The sequence below is a fragment of the Ornithorhynchus anatinus genome, chromosome 9 (genome assembly GCF_004115215.2).
Source record: "Ornithorhynchus anatinus isolate Pmale09 chromosome 9, mOrnAna1.pri.v4, whole genome shotgun sequence".
NCBI lineage: Eukaryota > Metazoa > Chordata > Mammalia > Monotremata > Ornithorhynchidae > Ornithorhynchus > Ornithorhynchus anatinus.
The window spans coordinates 21214212-21228269 of NC_041736.1; the positions used below are offsets into that span (position 1 = coordinate 21214212).

The 14058-nt window shown below is 43.0% G+C and overlaps 1 protein-coding gene across 1 annotated transcript in view; it reads right to left on the bottom strand.

Annotated features, from left to right (window-relative positions):
- Window positions 1-14058, bottom strand: part of TTN (titin) — a 305556-nt gene that overhangs the window by 253218 nt on the left and 38280 nt on the right. The window contains 15 exon segments of the mRNA XM_039913043.1: window positions 1201-1326; window positions 1431-1715; window positions 3124-3355; window positions 5101-5266; window positions 5454-5595; window positions 5688-5948; window positions 7558-7818; window positions 7944-8204; window positions 8294-8557; window positions 9333-9593; window positions 11186-11446; window positions 11549-11812; window positions 12378-12650; window positions 12748-13014; window positions 13676-13957. Coding sequence (XP_039768977.1) covers window positions 1201-1326; window positions 1431-1715; window positions 3124-3355; window positions 5101-5266; window positions 5454-5595; window positions 5688-5948; window positions 7558-7818; window positions 7944-8204; window positions 8294-8557; window positions 9333-9593; window positions 11186-11446; window positions 11549-11812; window positions 12378-12650; window positions 12748-13014; window positions 13676-13957 — 3606 coding nt within the window.

Here is a 14058-nt window from a genome sequence, read left to right on the forward strand (position 1 = left end):
CCCAGTGCTTAGAACAGGGCTTGGCGCATACTAAGTGCTAAACAAATACCATTACTATTATTATTGTTAAGCGCTTGGAAAGTACAGTTCGGCAACAAATAGAGACAATCCCTGCCCTTGCTATAAGCATTGAAAATCTGGCTCCACCTATTTCCTGAAAGGCAGGGAATTATCAATAATGACTTGTGCTTTGTAAATGAGCTGTTTAACAGTTTGAATCATTTAAAAGGCAGGAACTTTGCGTTCCTATCACCTACCACTTTCTTCTGGCCTGGAATTCGCCACCCCCTCATATCCACTCTCCCCCATCTTCAAAGTGTTACTACAGTCACATCTCCTCCAAGAGGCCTTTCCCAACAAAACCAACCTTTCCCGTACTCCCTCTCTCTTCTGTGTCACCCTTGCACTTGAATTTGCCCACTTTATTCCCCCTCATCCTCAGGCCTAAAGCGCTCACGGACCTAACCGTCAATCATTTATTTTAGTGTCGGTCTTCTCTCTCTAGACTAGAAGCTTCTTTTAGGCAGAGAACATGTTTAGCAATTCTGTTATATTGTACTCTCCCAAGTGCACTGTACGGTGCTCTGCAGAGTAAGTGCTCAAGAAATACAACTGATCGAGTCTGATCTGATTATCTTGCATCTACTTCTGGTCTTAGCACAGTGCTTGATAGTAATTACTATTATGAGGTCACCTATCACACGTTGACTCCAAACCTTCCGTTGCCACTGTTGAAGTCAGAATACAGGCTGGACCAGCTGGTGATGGCATTCATTATAAAATCAACAAATCAGTCAGTCGTATTTATTGAGTGCTTACTGTGTGCAGACCACTGTACTAAGTTCTTGGTAGCGTACAATATAATATTCAGAATTATAACAAGAAATATTCAGAGTTTGTAATAACACTCATTAACAATAATAATAATGATGGTATTTATTAGGCACTTACTATGTGCTAGGCAATGTAGTATGCGCTGAGGTGCATACAAACAACTCAAGTTGGACATAGTTTCTGTCCCATATGGGGCTCACAGTCTCAATCCCCATTTTACAGGTGAGGTAACCGAGGCACAGGGCAGCTATGTGACTTGTCCAAGGTCACACAGCAGACAAGGGCGGAACTGGGATTAGAACCCAGGTCTTTCTGACCCCCAGGCCCGTGCCCTATCCACTATCCCATCTCCTGTGGTTAACTCACCTGTTCCTGAAACTCTGCACTGGAAGCGAGCTGACCGTCCTTCGGAAGTGACAGTATCGCGAAGTGGCGAAATGATGGCAGGAGGATAAATGGGCATTTCCAGATCAGGGGAGACAACTTCTGGAACTGCAGGAAAGAGACAAAGTTTGCCGGGGTCAGTTCGCTCAGCAAGCACAGAGCTAAAAACGTGATTTCAAAGCCGAGAGGGAAAATGGCCCAGGAAACGGTACCTTCCACAGAAAGGGAGGCTGAGGTAACGGCGACGCCATAGTCGTTCCTGGCTTCACACGTGTAGACGGCCGCATCTTCCGGGAAAGACTCGATGAGCAGGAGGGTGTACTCCTGCCCGTCGTGCAGAAATTTGCACTTGAAGCCGGTGGAAAGCCGCTGTTCTTCCTTGAACCAGGTGATTTTGGGCTGGGGAAGGCCTGAGACTACCGCGCAGAAGCGGGCAGGTTTGCCAGACTCCACCGTGATGGGCTGGAGTTCCTGAATGATCTGGGGAGGCTCGGGAGCTGAAATAGGACAGATGAAATGGACCCAGTGACTAGGGGCTTGGTTTCAGTGACCTCCCCTTTACAAGCACTTAGTACAGTGCTTTGCACACAGTAAGCACTTAAATCAGTTGAATGAATGAATGAAGGGATTCCCCAAATCTGCCACCAGTACAGTGACTGGCTGAACTATGTACTATGGCATCTGTTATATGAAAACAAATACCATAAAATAAGAAAAATCAAATCGATGGTAACCACTGAGTGCTTACTGCTCAACAAATATTTTTTTTTTAAAAAAAGAAAGAGGCAGAAGGGAGAAGTGGTTCTCTGCAGTATGGATTGGGACACTGTTGAACTCTAGTATCATAACTTGACTCTATTTACTGCCATTGTTCTTGTCTGCCCGTCCCCCCTGATTAGACTGTAAGCCCGTCAAAGGGCAGGGACTGTATCTGTTGCCATCTTGTCCATTCCAAGCGCTTAGTACAGTGCTCTGCACATAGTAAGCGCTCAATAAATACTATTTGAATGAATGAATAACCCTAAATTTGATTAGCTAACCTGTAGGGCTTGGGTAACACTGATCAAAAGGTTTTTACTGTACCAAAGGGCTGGGTAGACCAGGATAACTTTTTTATTTTTGTTTCTTATGGTATTTGTTAAGTGCTATGTTCCAGGCACCGTAATACCTGCAAGCTAATTGGGTTGGACACAGTCCATGTCCCACATGGGGCTCTCTTTTTTAATCCCCATTTTACAGAAAACTAAGGCTTAGATAAATTAAGTGGCTTGCCCGAGGTCACACAACAGACAAGTGGTGGAGTCATGATTAGAATATTGTGCTTTCCCAAGTGCTTAATATGGTGTTTTGCACACAGTAAGTGCTCAATAAATACAGTTGAATGAATGAATGAACTGAGGTCCTTCTGACTCCCAATCCCATGCTTTATCCACTAGGCCATGCTGCTTAGTTGGAAAGCCTTATAAAATAGAACCCTATCAAGTCTCTAGATAAAGTTTGCAATAAATATTATATGCTATCACCGCCTGGGAAGTACACAGTTAATGAACGAGGGAACTAGGACCTGGAAGATGAAAATCTAGTTATGTACCACTTCCGCCTAATTGTGTGCTCTTGGGAAACCTACTTTATTTCTCTATACTGATGTTTTTCCAGCTATGAAATAAGGGTGATAGTACCTTATCCACTAGAATTCCTGAACTTACGAGGAAATTCATGCTATAAATTCAGTTATTATTACAAGGAGAAGGATTCTGTTATCAAGAAGGGGAACCTAAGTGAATCACATTACTCAAAAGTTCTGATTCATAAAAGCTCGCCTTCTGAGTAATTTTTGACAATGTTAATGACATTGAGGAACACATAGACAAGGAAGGAGAGGAGTTCAGGCGTTGTTGATCATACCATTGACGTGGAGTGTCACGGAACTCCTGTTTTTCCCTGCTACAAAGGTGAATTCTCCAGCATCACTTTGTCTGGTCTCAGTGATGCACATTCTATGGATTCTTCTTTCCACAACATACTGGTAACGTTCCTGAATCTGGAAATTGATCTCAATGCCATCCTTGTACCAGCGGGCATCAACATCTTCTTCATTGACTTCAAATTCCACTACAGCACGCTGTTTTTCAATGACCTGATGATGCAATACAGTAACAATAGAATTAAAATCTGAACTTTCAGGGACTGGTTGGGGGCGCCGCTTACTGGATGGATAATAAATACAATCCAGGCATCAAGTTGCAGACAAGTTTCTCCCTGCCTGCCTCTAAGAGGAATGGTGTGTTGGGTTTTAATCATCAGCTTTTCCTCTGCAACCAGTCTGTTGTCTTCACTTCAGTAGACATTTTTCAGACCTCCTACCCTCTCAAAACCCTCATCTCGAGACAGGGCTTTCTGTTGTCCTGTAGAGAGTCTCAGGTTCACACTTAGGATTCAGGATTTGGAGGAAGAGCCACTGAACCCAGGGAAAAAGAAGGGTCTTCTGACCCTTGTCTTGAAGAGAAATGATCCCGAGATTGCACAACGTTTCTCCATCGGTCAAGCTGGCTTTTGAGAAAATGGTAGTCACGTCGGGCAAAATGACCAATAACTGGGCGATCGCCATGCGGTCTGACAAAGTGACTATTTTCTTTTTCAAGTTTACCTCAGACCAATTTCTATGGTGCTAGAGGACCCCGGGGCAGGGGGAAATGGGGGGAGGTAGCAAGGAGGGAGCATTCCCGGGCAGGCAGAAGTATCTTGTTCCCTCTGCCCAAGTGTCATTACACACTTTCCCCTGACTCCTGGAGTTGGACACCCGGGTTCCACACTGGCTTGCTCTATTCTAAGATACAAGGCTGTCATACACCTCTCAAATGAGGGTTCCCAAAAAGCTCACTGTGGGCCAAGAATGTTTTTCCTTATTGTTGTATTGTACTCTCCCAAGCATTAAGTACAGTGCTCTGCACACAGTAAGCACACAATATGAATGAACAAATGGCCAAATGTCTCCCAGTTCCAAGCCTGAGGTAGACACAAGTTAATTAGGTTGGATACAGTCCCTGCCCCACACAGGGCTCACAATCTAAGTAGGAGGGAAAGAGATACTGAACCCCCATTTTACAGTTGAGGAGACTGAGGTACAGAGATGTTAAGTGACTTGCCTGAAGTCACACAGCACTCAGGTGGCAGACCTGGGATTAGAACCCAGGTCCTCTGACTCTGAGGCCCGAGCTTTTTCCACTAGGCCAAAACACTTTTAAGCAAACATTCCCTTTCCCTGAGAAACATCCCTTCAAGGTAAAGTTCACTGTTTGGGTTAATCCCATAGTTAACTTTGTAGTTTGGCTCTTCCTCCTTCAGAGTCGGAGAGAAGCCACTGAAATGAGAAAGTCGCTATCGTAACCCTTAGAAAGGTACAGAGCCTTCTTCCCTAGCAGGACAATAAACAGATTTTAGTATCAGTGCAGGAACCAAGGTAATTATAATTCCAGTGAGGTCTCCAGATGGGATTTAATCCTTCAAAAACTGGTTGCTTAAAAAAAAAAAAAACGCCCCTCAGCCAATATTCCTATACTGATTATCCCCTAAATGACTTTAAATATTACTTTGGTTTATTGCCTTATTTCATACACATCTTTTTAGTAAGGAATATTTTATTGAAAAGTGAATACAAATTTATAAGCAGCAGTAAACAGGGGTCTTTCAGATGGGCACAGCACCTATGTGCACGGGAAAAAGTATGGACTATAGTGCAGAAAATATTTCATAATATAAAGATAAGTCACTTTGGGGAGAGTTATTTCCCCAGAAAAAAAAACCCGGAAGGGAAAAAGGAAAACTGGAGATACCCGGGGATTTGGGATCATACTCTTTTATAGCTCAGCCTTCTCACGATACCTGAACATCCTTACGGATACTTCTTATGCGAACATCACGGCCTTCCACAAAGAGATTAGCAGTGGACATGTTTCCTCCTGCCACTACCGAGTACTGCCCAGCATCTGACATGCGTGTCGAAGTGATAAGGAGACGATGAACATATTTCTCCTTCTGGATCTTCATTCTGCAGGAGCAAAAGGATGTTGTGTTGTGTTATTTGTTGATGACAAACCCTTGGAGTTTTGTTGGATCAATCAGTCCATCAGTGGTATCTATTGAGCGCTTACGGTGTGCACGGTACTATTCTAAAAGCTCAGGAGACTACAAAAGACATGTTCCCTGTTGACAAGAAGCCAGCCCTCAGAATTCACCTGTCAGTAACCTGCAGCTCCTGCCCATCTTTCATCCACTGGACGGTGATGTCGGGTTCAGAAATTTCACATTCAAACACTGCTCTTTTCTTCTCCACAACCTTAATATCCTTAATATGTTTCCTAAATTCAATGTGACGAGCTGGAAAGCAACATCAATACGATTAGCGTTCTACCCACGGGGTGTAGGGTGCCCGGCTATCATTCGTAAACGTGACAGTTGTGAAACGATACCTTCCACAAAGAGGGTAGCTGTGGAGGCTGCTTTTCCAGCCACAAAACTGTACTGGGCGGCATCTCCAAAATGGACATTTCTTATGTTCAGTGAGTGGGTGAGCTTCTTGGTTCTCATCTGGCACCGATCAGTTGACTTGATCTCGACCCCGTTCTTCAGCCATTTGTAAGTGATGCCTTCATGGTTCACAGTTACTTCGAATGTGATTGTATCCTTTTCTTCTGCATTGATGTCTTTCAGCATAGATGTAATTAATATTGCTGAAGGAGAGGTAAAAATCCAAGTAAGTATCTCTTTTAAACATTTGATCATTTAACCATGCTATTATAAACTCCTAGAGGTCTAGACTTAAGGCCTCCCACATTACTGAACCATTTGATCATTTAGCCATGAGATTATAAACTTCTAGAGGTAGGGACCGCATCTTTTAGTTTTAAATTTGTGTTTCCAAGTTCCTAGTGGAGTGCTCGGTATATAGTAGGTGCTCAGTACAGTGGTGTGCACTAGTAGACAGTCAACAAATGTTGTTGATAAGGATGATGACAAAGTGTGTAGCAGGCTTAAACTTGCAGCAGGCTGAAAGGTTTGGGGAACAATTTAGTCACTGTTTAACTTCATTAGATTATTCCAAATTGGGTAATCTCCAAATGCAGAAGTCACAGAGTAGTTTGATGGGGATGAAATATGAGGACGGTATCCCTAGAAATCACATCTCTATCAAGTCCAATAGATTATCAGGTTCAAAGGAAGCGCTTATTAAAAGTCTGTCTATCCACGTACTGACTTAAGAGTGCATCAAAGGAATTAATCAATAGGTGGTTTTTATTGAATGCTCCTTGTGGGCAGAACAATGTACTAAGCATGGGAGAGTACAATACAGTTCATTCAATCAATCTTATTTATTGAGCGCTTACTGTGTGCAGAGCACTGTACTAAGCACTTGGAAAGTACAATTCAGCAACAAGGAGAGACAATCCCTGCCCACAGTGGGCTCACGGTCTAGAAAGTGGGGGAGACAGACATCAAGACAAGTAAACAGGCATCAATAGCATCAAAATAAATAGAATTATATATATATAGATATATATATAGATATATATAGAGATATATATATAGATATATATAGAGATATATATATAGATATATATATATATATATACACACATCAGAACAAGTTAGCAGGCATTAATATAGAATTATAGCTAGGTGCATATATACACAAGTGCGGTGGGGAGGGGAGGGTAAGGTGAGGAAAGTGGGGCTAAGTCTGGGAAGGTCTTCTGGAGCAGGTGAGCCTTCAGCAGGGCTTTGAAGGTGGGGGCGATGTGATTGTTTGGCAGATTTGAGGAGGGAGGGCATTCCAGGCCATAGGTAGGACGTGGGCCAGGGGTTAACGGCGGGACAGGAGAGAACGTGGCACAGTGAGAAGGTTAGCACCAGAGGAGTGGAGTGTGAAGGCTGGGATGGAGAAGGAGAGAAGGGAGGTGAGGTAGGAGGGGTCAAGGAGATGGAGAGCTTTGAAGCCAACAGTGAGGAGTTTGTCCTTGACAAATATATTGCGTAATATAGTCAGTAAAGCAAGGTCCCTGACAGTCTAGCGGTCCTTCAAGGCTTAAGGTTCTTCAAGCCAGAGTTGCTGAGAACTTTTGGCTCATGGAGTGTCTCCAGTTGGAATGACTGTGGGAAAAAGACATGGGTGGTTGTGGCCCTCTGAGCTTCCTGAGAGCAGGGAACATGTCTACCAACTCTGTTATAGTGTACTCTCCCAAACGCTTAGTAAGAAGTTCTGCACGCAGTAAACACTCAATACAATCGATTAATAGACTGCCTAATCCCTCATGTTTCCATTCAGTTTTGTTTTCCACTTACGTGTCACTGTCAGGGTGGCACTGACTTGATCATTTCCACAGACAAAAGTATACTCCGCTGAATCCTCCGTGCTGGTATTCATGATAATGAGTTGATGGAGCTTTCCTTGGACCACGATTTTAAACTTTTCACTCATTTCAATCTCCACCCCGTTCTTCAGCCACATAGCAGGGACGTTGAAGTGCGACACTTCACACTCAAAAGAGGCCGTTTTGGTCTCAGGCACTTCGATGCTCTTCATGGTCTTTGTGATATGGAGAGCTGTGAAAAGACCAAGTGGGTTCAGGTGAGATATTTGCTTTTATCCTTAAAGAGAAGCCAACGCATGGCAATCATCCTTGGGAATGACTGTGGGACACTGTTCCAGGACAAGACGAGATACTTACTCTCCACAAACAACTTGGCCTTGCATTCGAGTTGCCCGACTACAGCAGTGTATTCTCCAGCATCGGCGGAGGCAATGTTTTGCAGCATCAGCTTGTGCACTTTCCTTTCGGAAACCAGCCTGTGTTTATCGCTTGGCTTAATCTCCACATTCTTGTGGAACCACTTTACTGGTACGGTGTCGTGGGAGACGCTGACTTCAAAAGCCACCGTGGCATTTTCCAGGGCAGTCACGTCCTTAGGCTTTTTAATGATCTTCACGGCTAAGGAAAATAAGATTGTTTAGCGATGGAAGTGACTCGCTTAAGATCAGCTGCTGACAGAGTTGGGCTTCTTTACTAGGGTGACTTACTCTCAACGTGAAGTCTTGCGCTGGCTCCTAACCTTCCGAGCTTAAAGCCATAAACGGACTCATCCACAATAGCACAGTTTTTAATTCTCAGGGTGTAAGAAGTTCCCTTAACGGAGATTTCATATTTGTCATTGGATTGTAGCTCAACTCCATTCTTGATCCACTGAACCCCTTTCACATCAGGGTGAGTGAGTTCCACAGTGAAAACAGCATCTTGGGTTTCTGTCACAGTCAGGTTCTTTAGGGTCTTCTTGATTTTGACAGCTGAAAAGGCAAATGCAATCCATCAGTAGTCAACTGCAATCAGTCACATACACAAATCCATTGGAAAATTAAAATCCAAGAAACCATGGGCAGATCATTGCTTAAATATTGTTTTGGGGGATATGTGTAATGGTAAAAGTGGAAAATAGGCATCCATTCTAAGTTGAATTTCCTCAGGTATTGAAAAAGCCCACAGGGAATTTGCGGATAGTCGATCAAGTAGGATTGAAACAGAACAAACCTAGTAATTGAAGCTGTGTGACCTTGGGTAGGAGACTTAACTTCTCTGGGCTTCAGTTTTCTCATCTGTAAAACGGGGATTAGATGTCGTTCTCCGGCCTCAGACTCTGAGCCCCATGTGGGCAGGAACTGCGCTTGACCTGATTAACTTGTATCTATCCCAGCACTTAGTATAATAATTAGCACATAGTAAATGCTTACCAAATGCTATTTTGATTTTTTAATGGTGTTTGTTAAGCACACACTAGGTGCCAGGTACTGAACTAAAGCCCTGGGGTAGATACAAGGCTGAGAGCTTGGATTCAGTCTTTGCCCTGCAAGGAGCTCACAGTCTTAATCCCCATTTTATAGATGGGGTAACCGAGGGAAAGATAAGTTAAGTGACTTGCTTAAGGTCACGCAGCCGACAAGTGGTGGAGCGAGGATTGGAACCCAGATCTTTCTGACTTCAGGCCCGTGCTTCTAACCATTAGGCCACAGCTGCTTCTTATTATAACCAATAATGCTGAGAGGAACAATAATAATAATTACACACCTTCAACTTTGAGTTTAGCAGATGTTTTTGAGGTAGCCACTCTGTACGTGTATTCTCCAATGTCATCTAATTTAGTAACGGCAATGATGAGCCTTCTTTTGTGTCCATCTTTCTCACTTCGGATGTTGTTACTCATAGTGAGGGGTTTGCCCTCCTTCAGCCATTCGCCTGAGGAATCCGGATTGGCCACTTCACATTCGAAGACGGCTTCCTGCGACTCCGCCACGGTCTGGTCTGTCAGAGGCTTGGAGATTGCACCCCCTTGTGAACGAGCAAAGAAAAAATAATAAAATCAGTCCATCTCTTTGCTTTACCCTGAAGAGCTCCATGAATAACATGTTTACCCAGTCCGCCATGGGCTTCCTGTTTCAAAGGGCAAGTATTTACAATGGGTGTGTCTAATGAAATAATTTTCGTCACATTGTATTTTCGCTTTTCACGCCACACACTCTACATTCACTTTTCACTGCATGTGGAGGGAATCAATGGTGCTTTCTTCATTCCTTTCATTCATTCATTCAATAGTATTTATTGAGCGCTTACTATGTGCAGAGCACTGTACTAAGCGCTTGGGATGAACAAGTCGGCAACAGATAGAGACGGTCCCTGCCGTTTGACGGGCTTACAGTCTAATCGGGGGAGACGGACAGACAAGAACAATGGCACTAAACAGCGTCAAGGGGAAGAACATCTCGTAAAAACAATGGCAACTAAATAGAATCAAGGCCAAACATGGTGCTCTCCTCCAAATTATTAGGATACTGCTGTCATAATTGGGGATTTTATAACGTTTGAATAATATAGCCATCTCTTAGGCTAATGCAAAGGCGTTCTATTTTTAACCTCTGGTGATCCTGAAAACCAGGTAAAATCATGTCAAGATAAAAGCCCTCATTGCTAGTGTTCCAGAATCCTGTGTGTTCCCAAAGTCACTAATAATTTCTTAGCTTTGGTTTGAATGCAGAATTTAGCCTTCTCTATGTCTAAAAATCCCCTCTTCTCTTTGCCTTCTCTTCTTCCAAAACGTTACTGTAAAACTGCATGGCAAAAAACTAAATGAAAACAATGAAAGACAAATGATCTAAAACTACAGCCTAGTCGAATCAACTAGTATTTGTGAAAAGCAAACAAATTAAAGTATTTTGGCTATGTCTTCTATGAGTTTTCCATGATTGACTTTTAAGATGGTCTACTTTGGATTCTTTGAGTCTTTGAGGATTTCTGTTAGACTATTTCATTTTAATGGTTTGGATTCCTCAAGTTTGCCAGAACCAATCTCCTCCATGAAACCGTCCCAAATTGACTGTACCTAATTGATCACTCCAAGTCTCCTAATATTTGCATACAATTTTTATTTGTTCTCTTCTAAATTTCCTGTGCATATTTGTGAATATGCATTTCCTCATCTTCCGTGTCCCAGCAAATGGTAAGCATCCTGGAGGTTCTTGCTCTTCTTTTGAAATTTCTTAGGGCCTAGCGGTTTTCAGCAAAAAAAATACTGCAAAAGCACTAAATGCTGCTGCCTGACTTACCCTGATAATGAAATCATAGACTCTTAGGGCCAGAGAGACCACTGTACTATCCCTCAAATCTTGGGCCATCAGATCTTGGTTAAAAAGGTACACATTTCTGCTGAATGAGAATAACACCTGAGTTACAGTACCCTCTCGCCTTTCTAGTCACAGACACACACACACACAAAAACTCAATAGAGAATATAGATTACTGAATTTGAGCATTTTCACATTCCACTGCCCAATCACACCAATGACCAGGCATATTCCTTTTACTGGAAAGAAAGCAGAGAATGCGTTGCATTTGTCACTCTTACAGACACTGTTAAATTTCCTCACCTGCTACTGTCAGTTTTCCAGATGTCATATTTTCACCAGCATAAAATGTATATTCTCCTTCATCATCCTTCATCATGTTCAGGACTGTCAATTTGTATATTTTTCCACGAGCTTCGATTTTATATTTTTCACTAGGCTTGAGCTCCTTGTTCTTAAAATTCCATAGGACATCGATCCCTGCATGGGAAAGCTCGACCTCAAGGACCACGTTCTGTGTCTCAGTGCAGGTACTGTCATGAAGACCTTTGACTATTTTGATTTCTGGGGCGACAGGGGAGGAGAGCACAATTTAATTCGGTTATCACCACCGTCAGGAAAAAGAAGGAACCATGTCTAAGAATGAATGGAGGACAAGATCCTTACTTTCCACAGTGAGATTACAGCTCGTTTCAACTTTCCCGACAATCAGTTTGTAAGGCCCTTCGTCTGAGGCGTGGGTCCGGTTGAGTACCAACCGTTGCTTGGTTCCTTTGACGATGTCTTGGACGCGGTCGTCGGGCTTGATTTGGTCATCATTTAAGTACCATTTAACTGAAGTCACGTCTGGGACTGAAACCTTACATTCCAGAACCGCCTTCGTGCCTTCAATCACGTTCACGTCTTTGAGAGGCGTCACTATGCTCACACCTGCAGAGACACAATGGAATGAGTGGCAGAAAGGGATTTTGCTTCAACCTACAGCTCACCCAAGCCTCAATCCTATTGATTATGTCAAACACCGTGCTATGTGCTTGCTATTATTTTGTATTCTAGAGTTGGTAGACACGTTCCCTGCCTACTACGAATGCCTCCCAGATTACTGAAGCAGTGTGGCTTAGTGGAAAGAGCACGGGCTTGGGAGTCAAAGGTTGTGGTCACTAATCCTGTCTCCACCACTTATCAGCTGCGTGACCTTGGGCTAGTCACTTAACTTCTCTGTGCCTCAGTTACCTCATCTGTAAAATGAGGATTAAGTCTGTGAGCCACGAGGGGTAACCTGATTACACTGTATCTACCCCAGCTCTTACAACAGTGCTTAGCACATAGTAAGCACTCACCAAATACCATCATCATCATCATCATCACTGAATGGTTCAAAAATAATTCATTCAATCATTCACTCGTGTTTATTGAGTGCAGAGCACTGTACTAAGCACTTGGGGGCTACAATACAACAGTAGATAGTACAGCAATAAACCCCGATTGGACTTACTGTAAACGGAGACCCGTCCATTCGTCGAAAGTCCAAGGGAAGGAATGGTGAAGGAATAATTTCCAGCATCTTCCTTGGTCATGTCCTCAATGAGCAACATGTGTGATTGCTTGTCTATCACAATGTGAACCCGATCACTGGGCTGCACTTCCTGGCCATCTTTCATCCAGATGCCTTCCACGTTCTCCAGGGAGACTTTAACTTCAAGTTGTACAATGTCACCTTCACAGACTTTTTGATCGCTCAAGCCTTGCAGGATCGCTATGGGACGGGCTGTGGACCAATTGGCAAAGAAAATTGTACTCATAAAGGTCAATAAAAGCAATTCTTCCCGCGACATTTAAAGACCGACTTGAGTTCAAAGGCTTACGTCTCATCTTCAGACGACAGCTTGTCTTTTTCCCATCAACCACGAAGCTGTATTGCCCTTGGTCTTCCTTGGTAACATCCTTGACGGTGAGGTTTTGACGGCCACGGCGAGATACTATGGTATACTTGCCATTGGAATGCAGTTCTACATCACCGTGGTACCATTTACCTTCAACATTTTCAGGGGAAACGATGCATTCTAGTTCTCCCGACAGTGACTCTGGCACTTCTAGATCCTCGAGTTCTTTCACAAACTCAACAACAGCGCCTGTATTTTAAGAGAACGATATTTTTGAACGTCCATCATGAAGCCATGAAAATGAATAACCTGATTTTTTTTAGATGTTCACAGCATTATTGCAAATATAGAATTTATATTTAAAATAAAGGTTGAGGTTTGCCTTGAGGTTTAGCTTGGCCATTTTTTCAGATGTGGATCATGAAAGTTTGCCACATTTAGAAATGTTAATGAACCAAACTGGATCATCGCCTCTGCCGGTGAATATAAATTCATCTCCCTCCACCAGAAGGCCCAGTGAATCCACCGGGAATACCCAACCCTTTCCTACCTTGCCAACCAGGGTCCCTACCTCTGACATACCTTCTTTACTCCAGACCATGGTTATTTAAGCTGAAGCTTAATTTTTCTGTGTCTGTCCGTGTCTTTTAGGCATTTCTCCCTATGTATCTATAGCCAGTCCCCTCTCCCACTTATATTTTTAAACGGGGTGCCCCTTGAGGGAAGAGTTCCATATCTAATCCCCTCTTCTACTATATCCCAGTGCTTAGTACCGTGCCCTGCACACCACAGGCACTTAAGAATATTATTATTACTACTACTGCTGTTAAAATGGGCAATTCATTTTTTCATGACACAGAATATCTTTAAATGAGGCGAATCGAGTAAAGTTAGAAATATTTTTTATTACCTTCAACAATAAGTTTGGCTGTGGTCCTGATATTTTCATCCTCTACAAGTTCACAGCTGTAATCTTCAGCATCAGACATGTCGATTGTCAGGACAGAAAGGAAGTGGACCTTCCTATCAGAGTGCATCCTATATTTATCTCCAGAAGAAATTTCCACACCGTCCTTAAACCATTTCACTTTGACAAATGGCTCTGAAGTTTCACATTCAAAGGTTGCCATGGTGTCTTTTTCCTTAGCAACCACATCTTGTAATTCCTGGGTGAAAGTGACCAACTGTTTGGCTGCCAAAAAAAAAAAAAATCAGCAAAATCATTTTAAACCTGGGGCAACACAGATTGGAATGCAAATCGATATACAAGACATGTAGTGTGGGGTGATATTT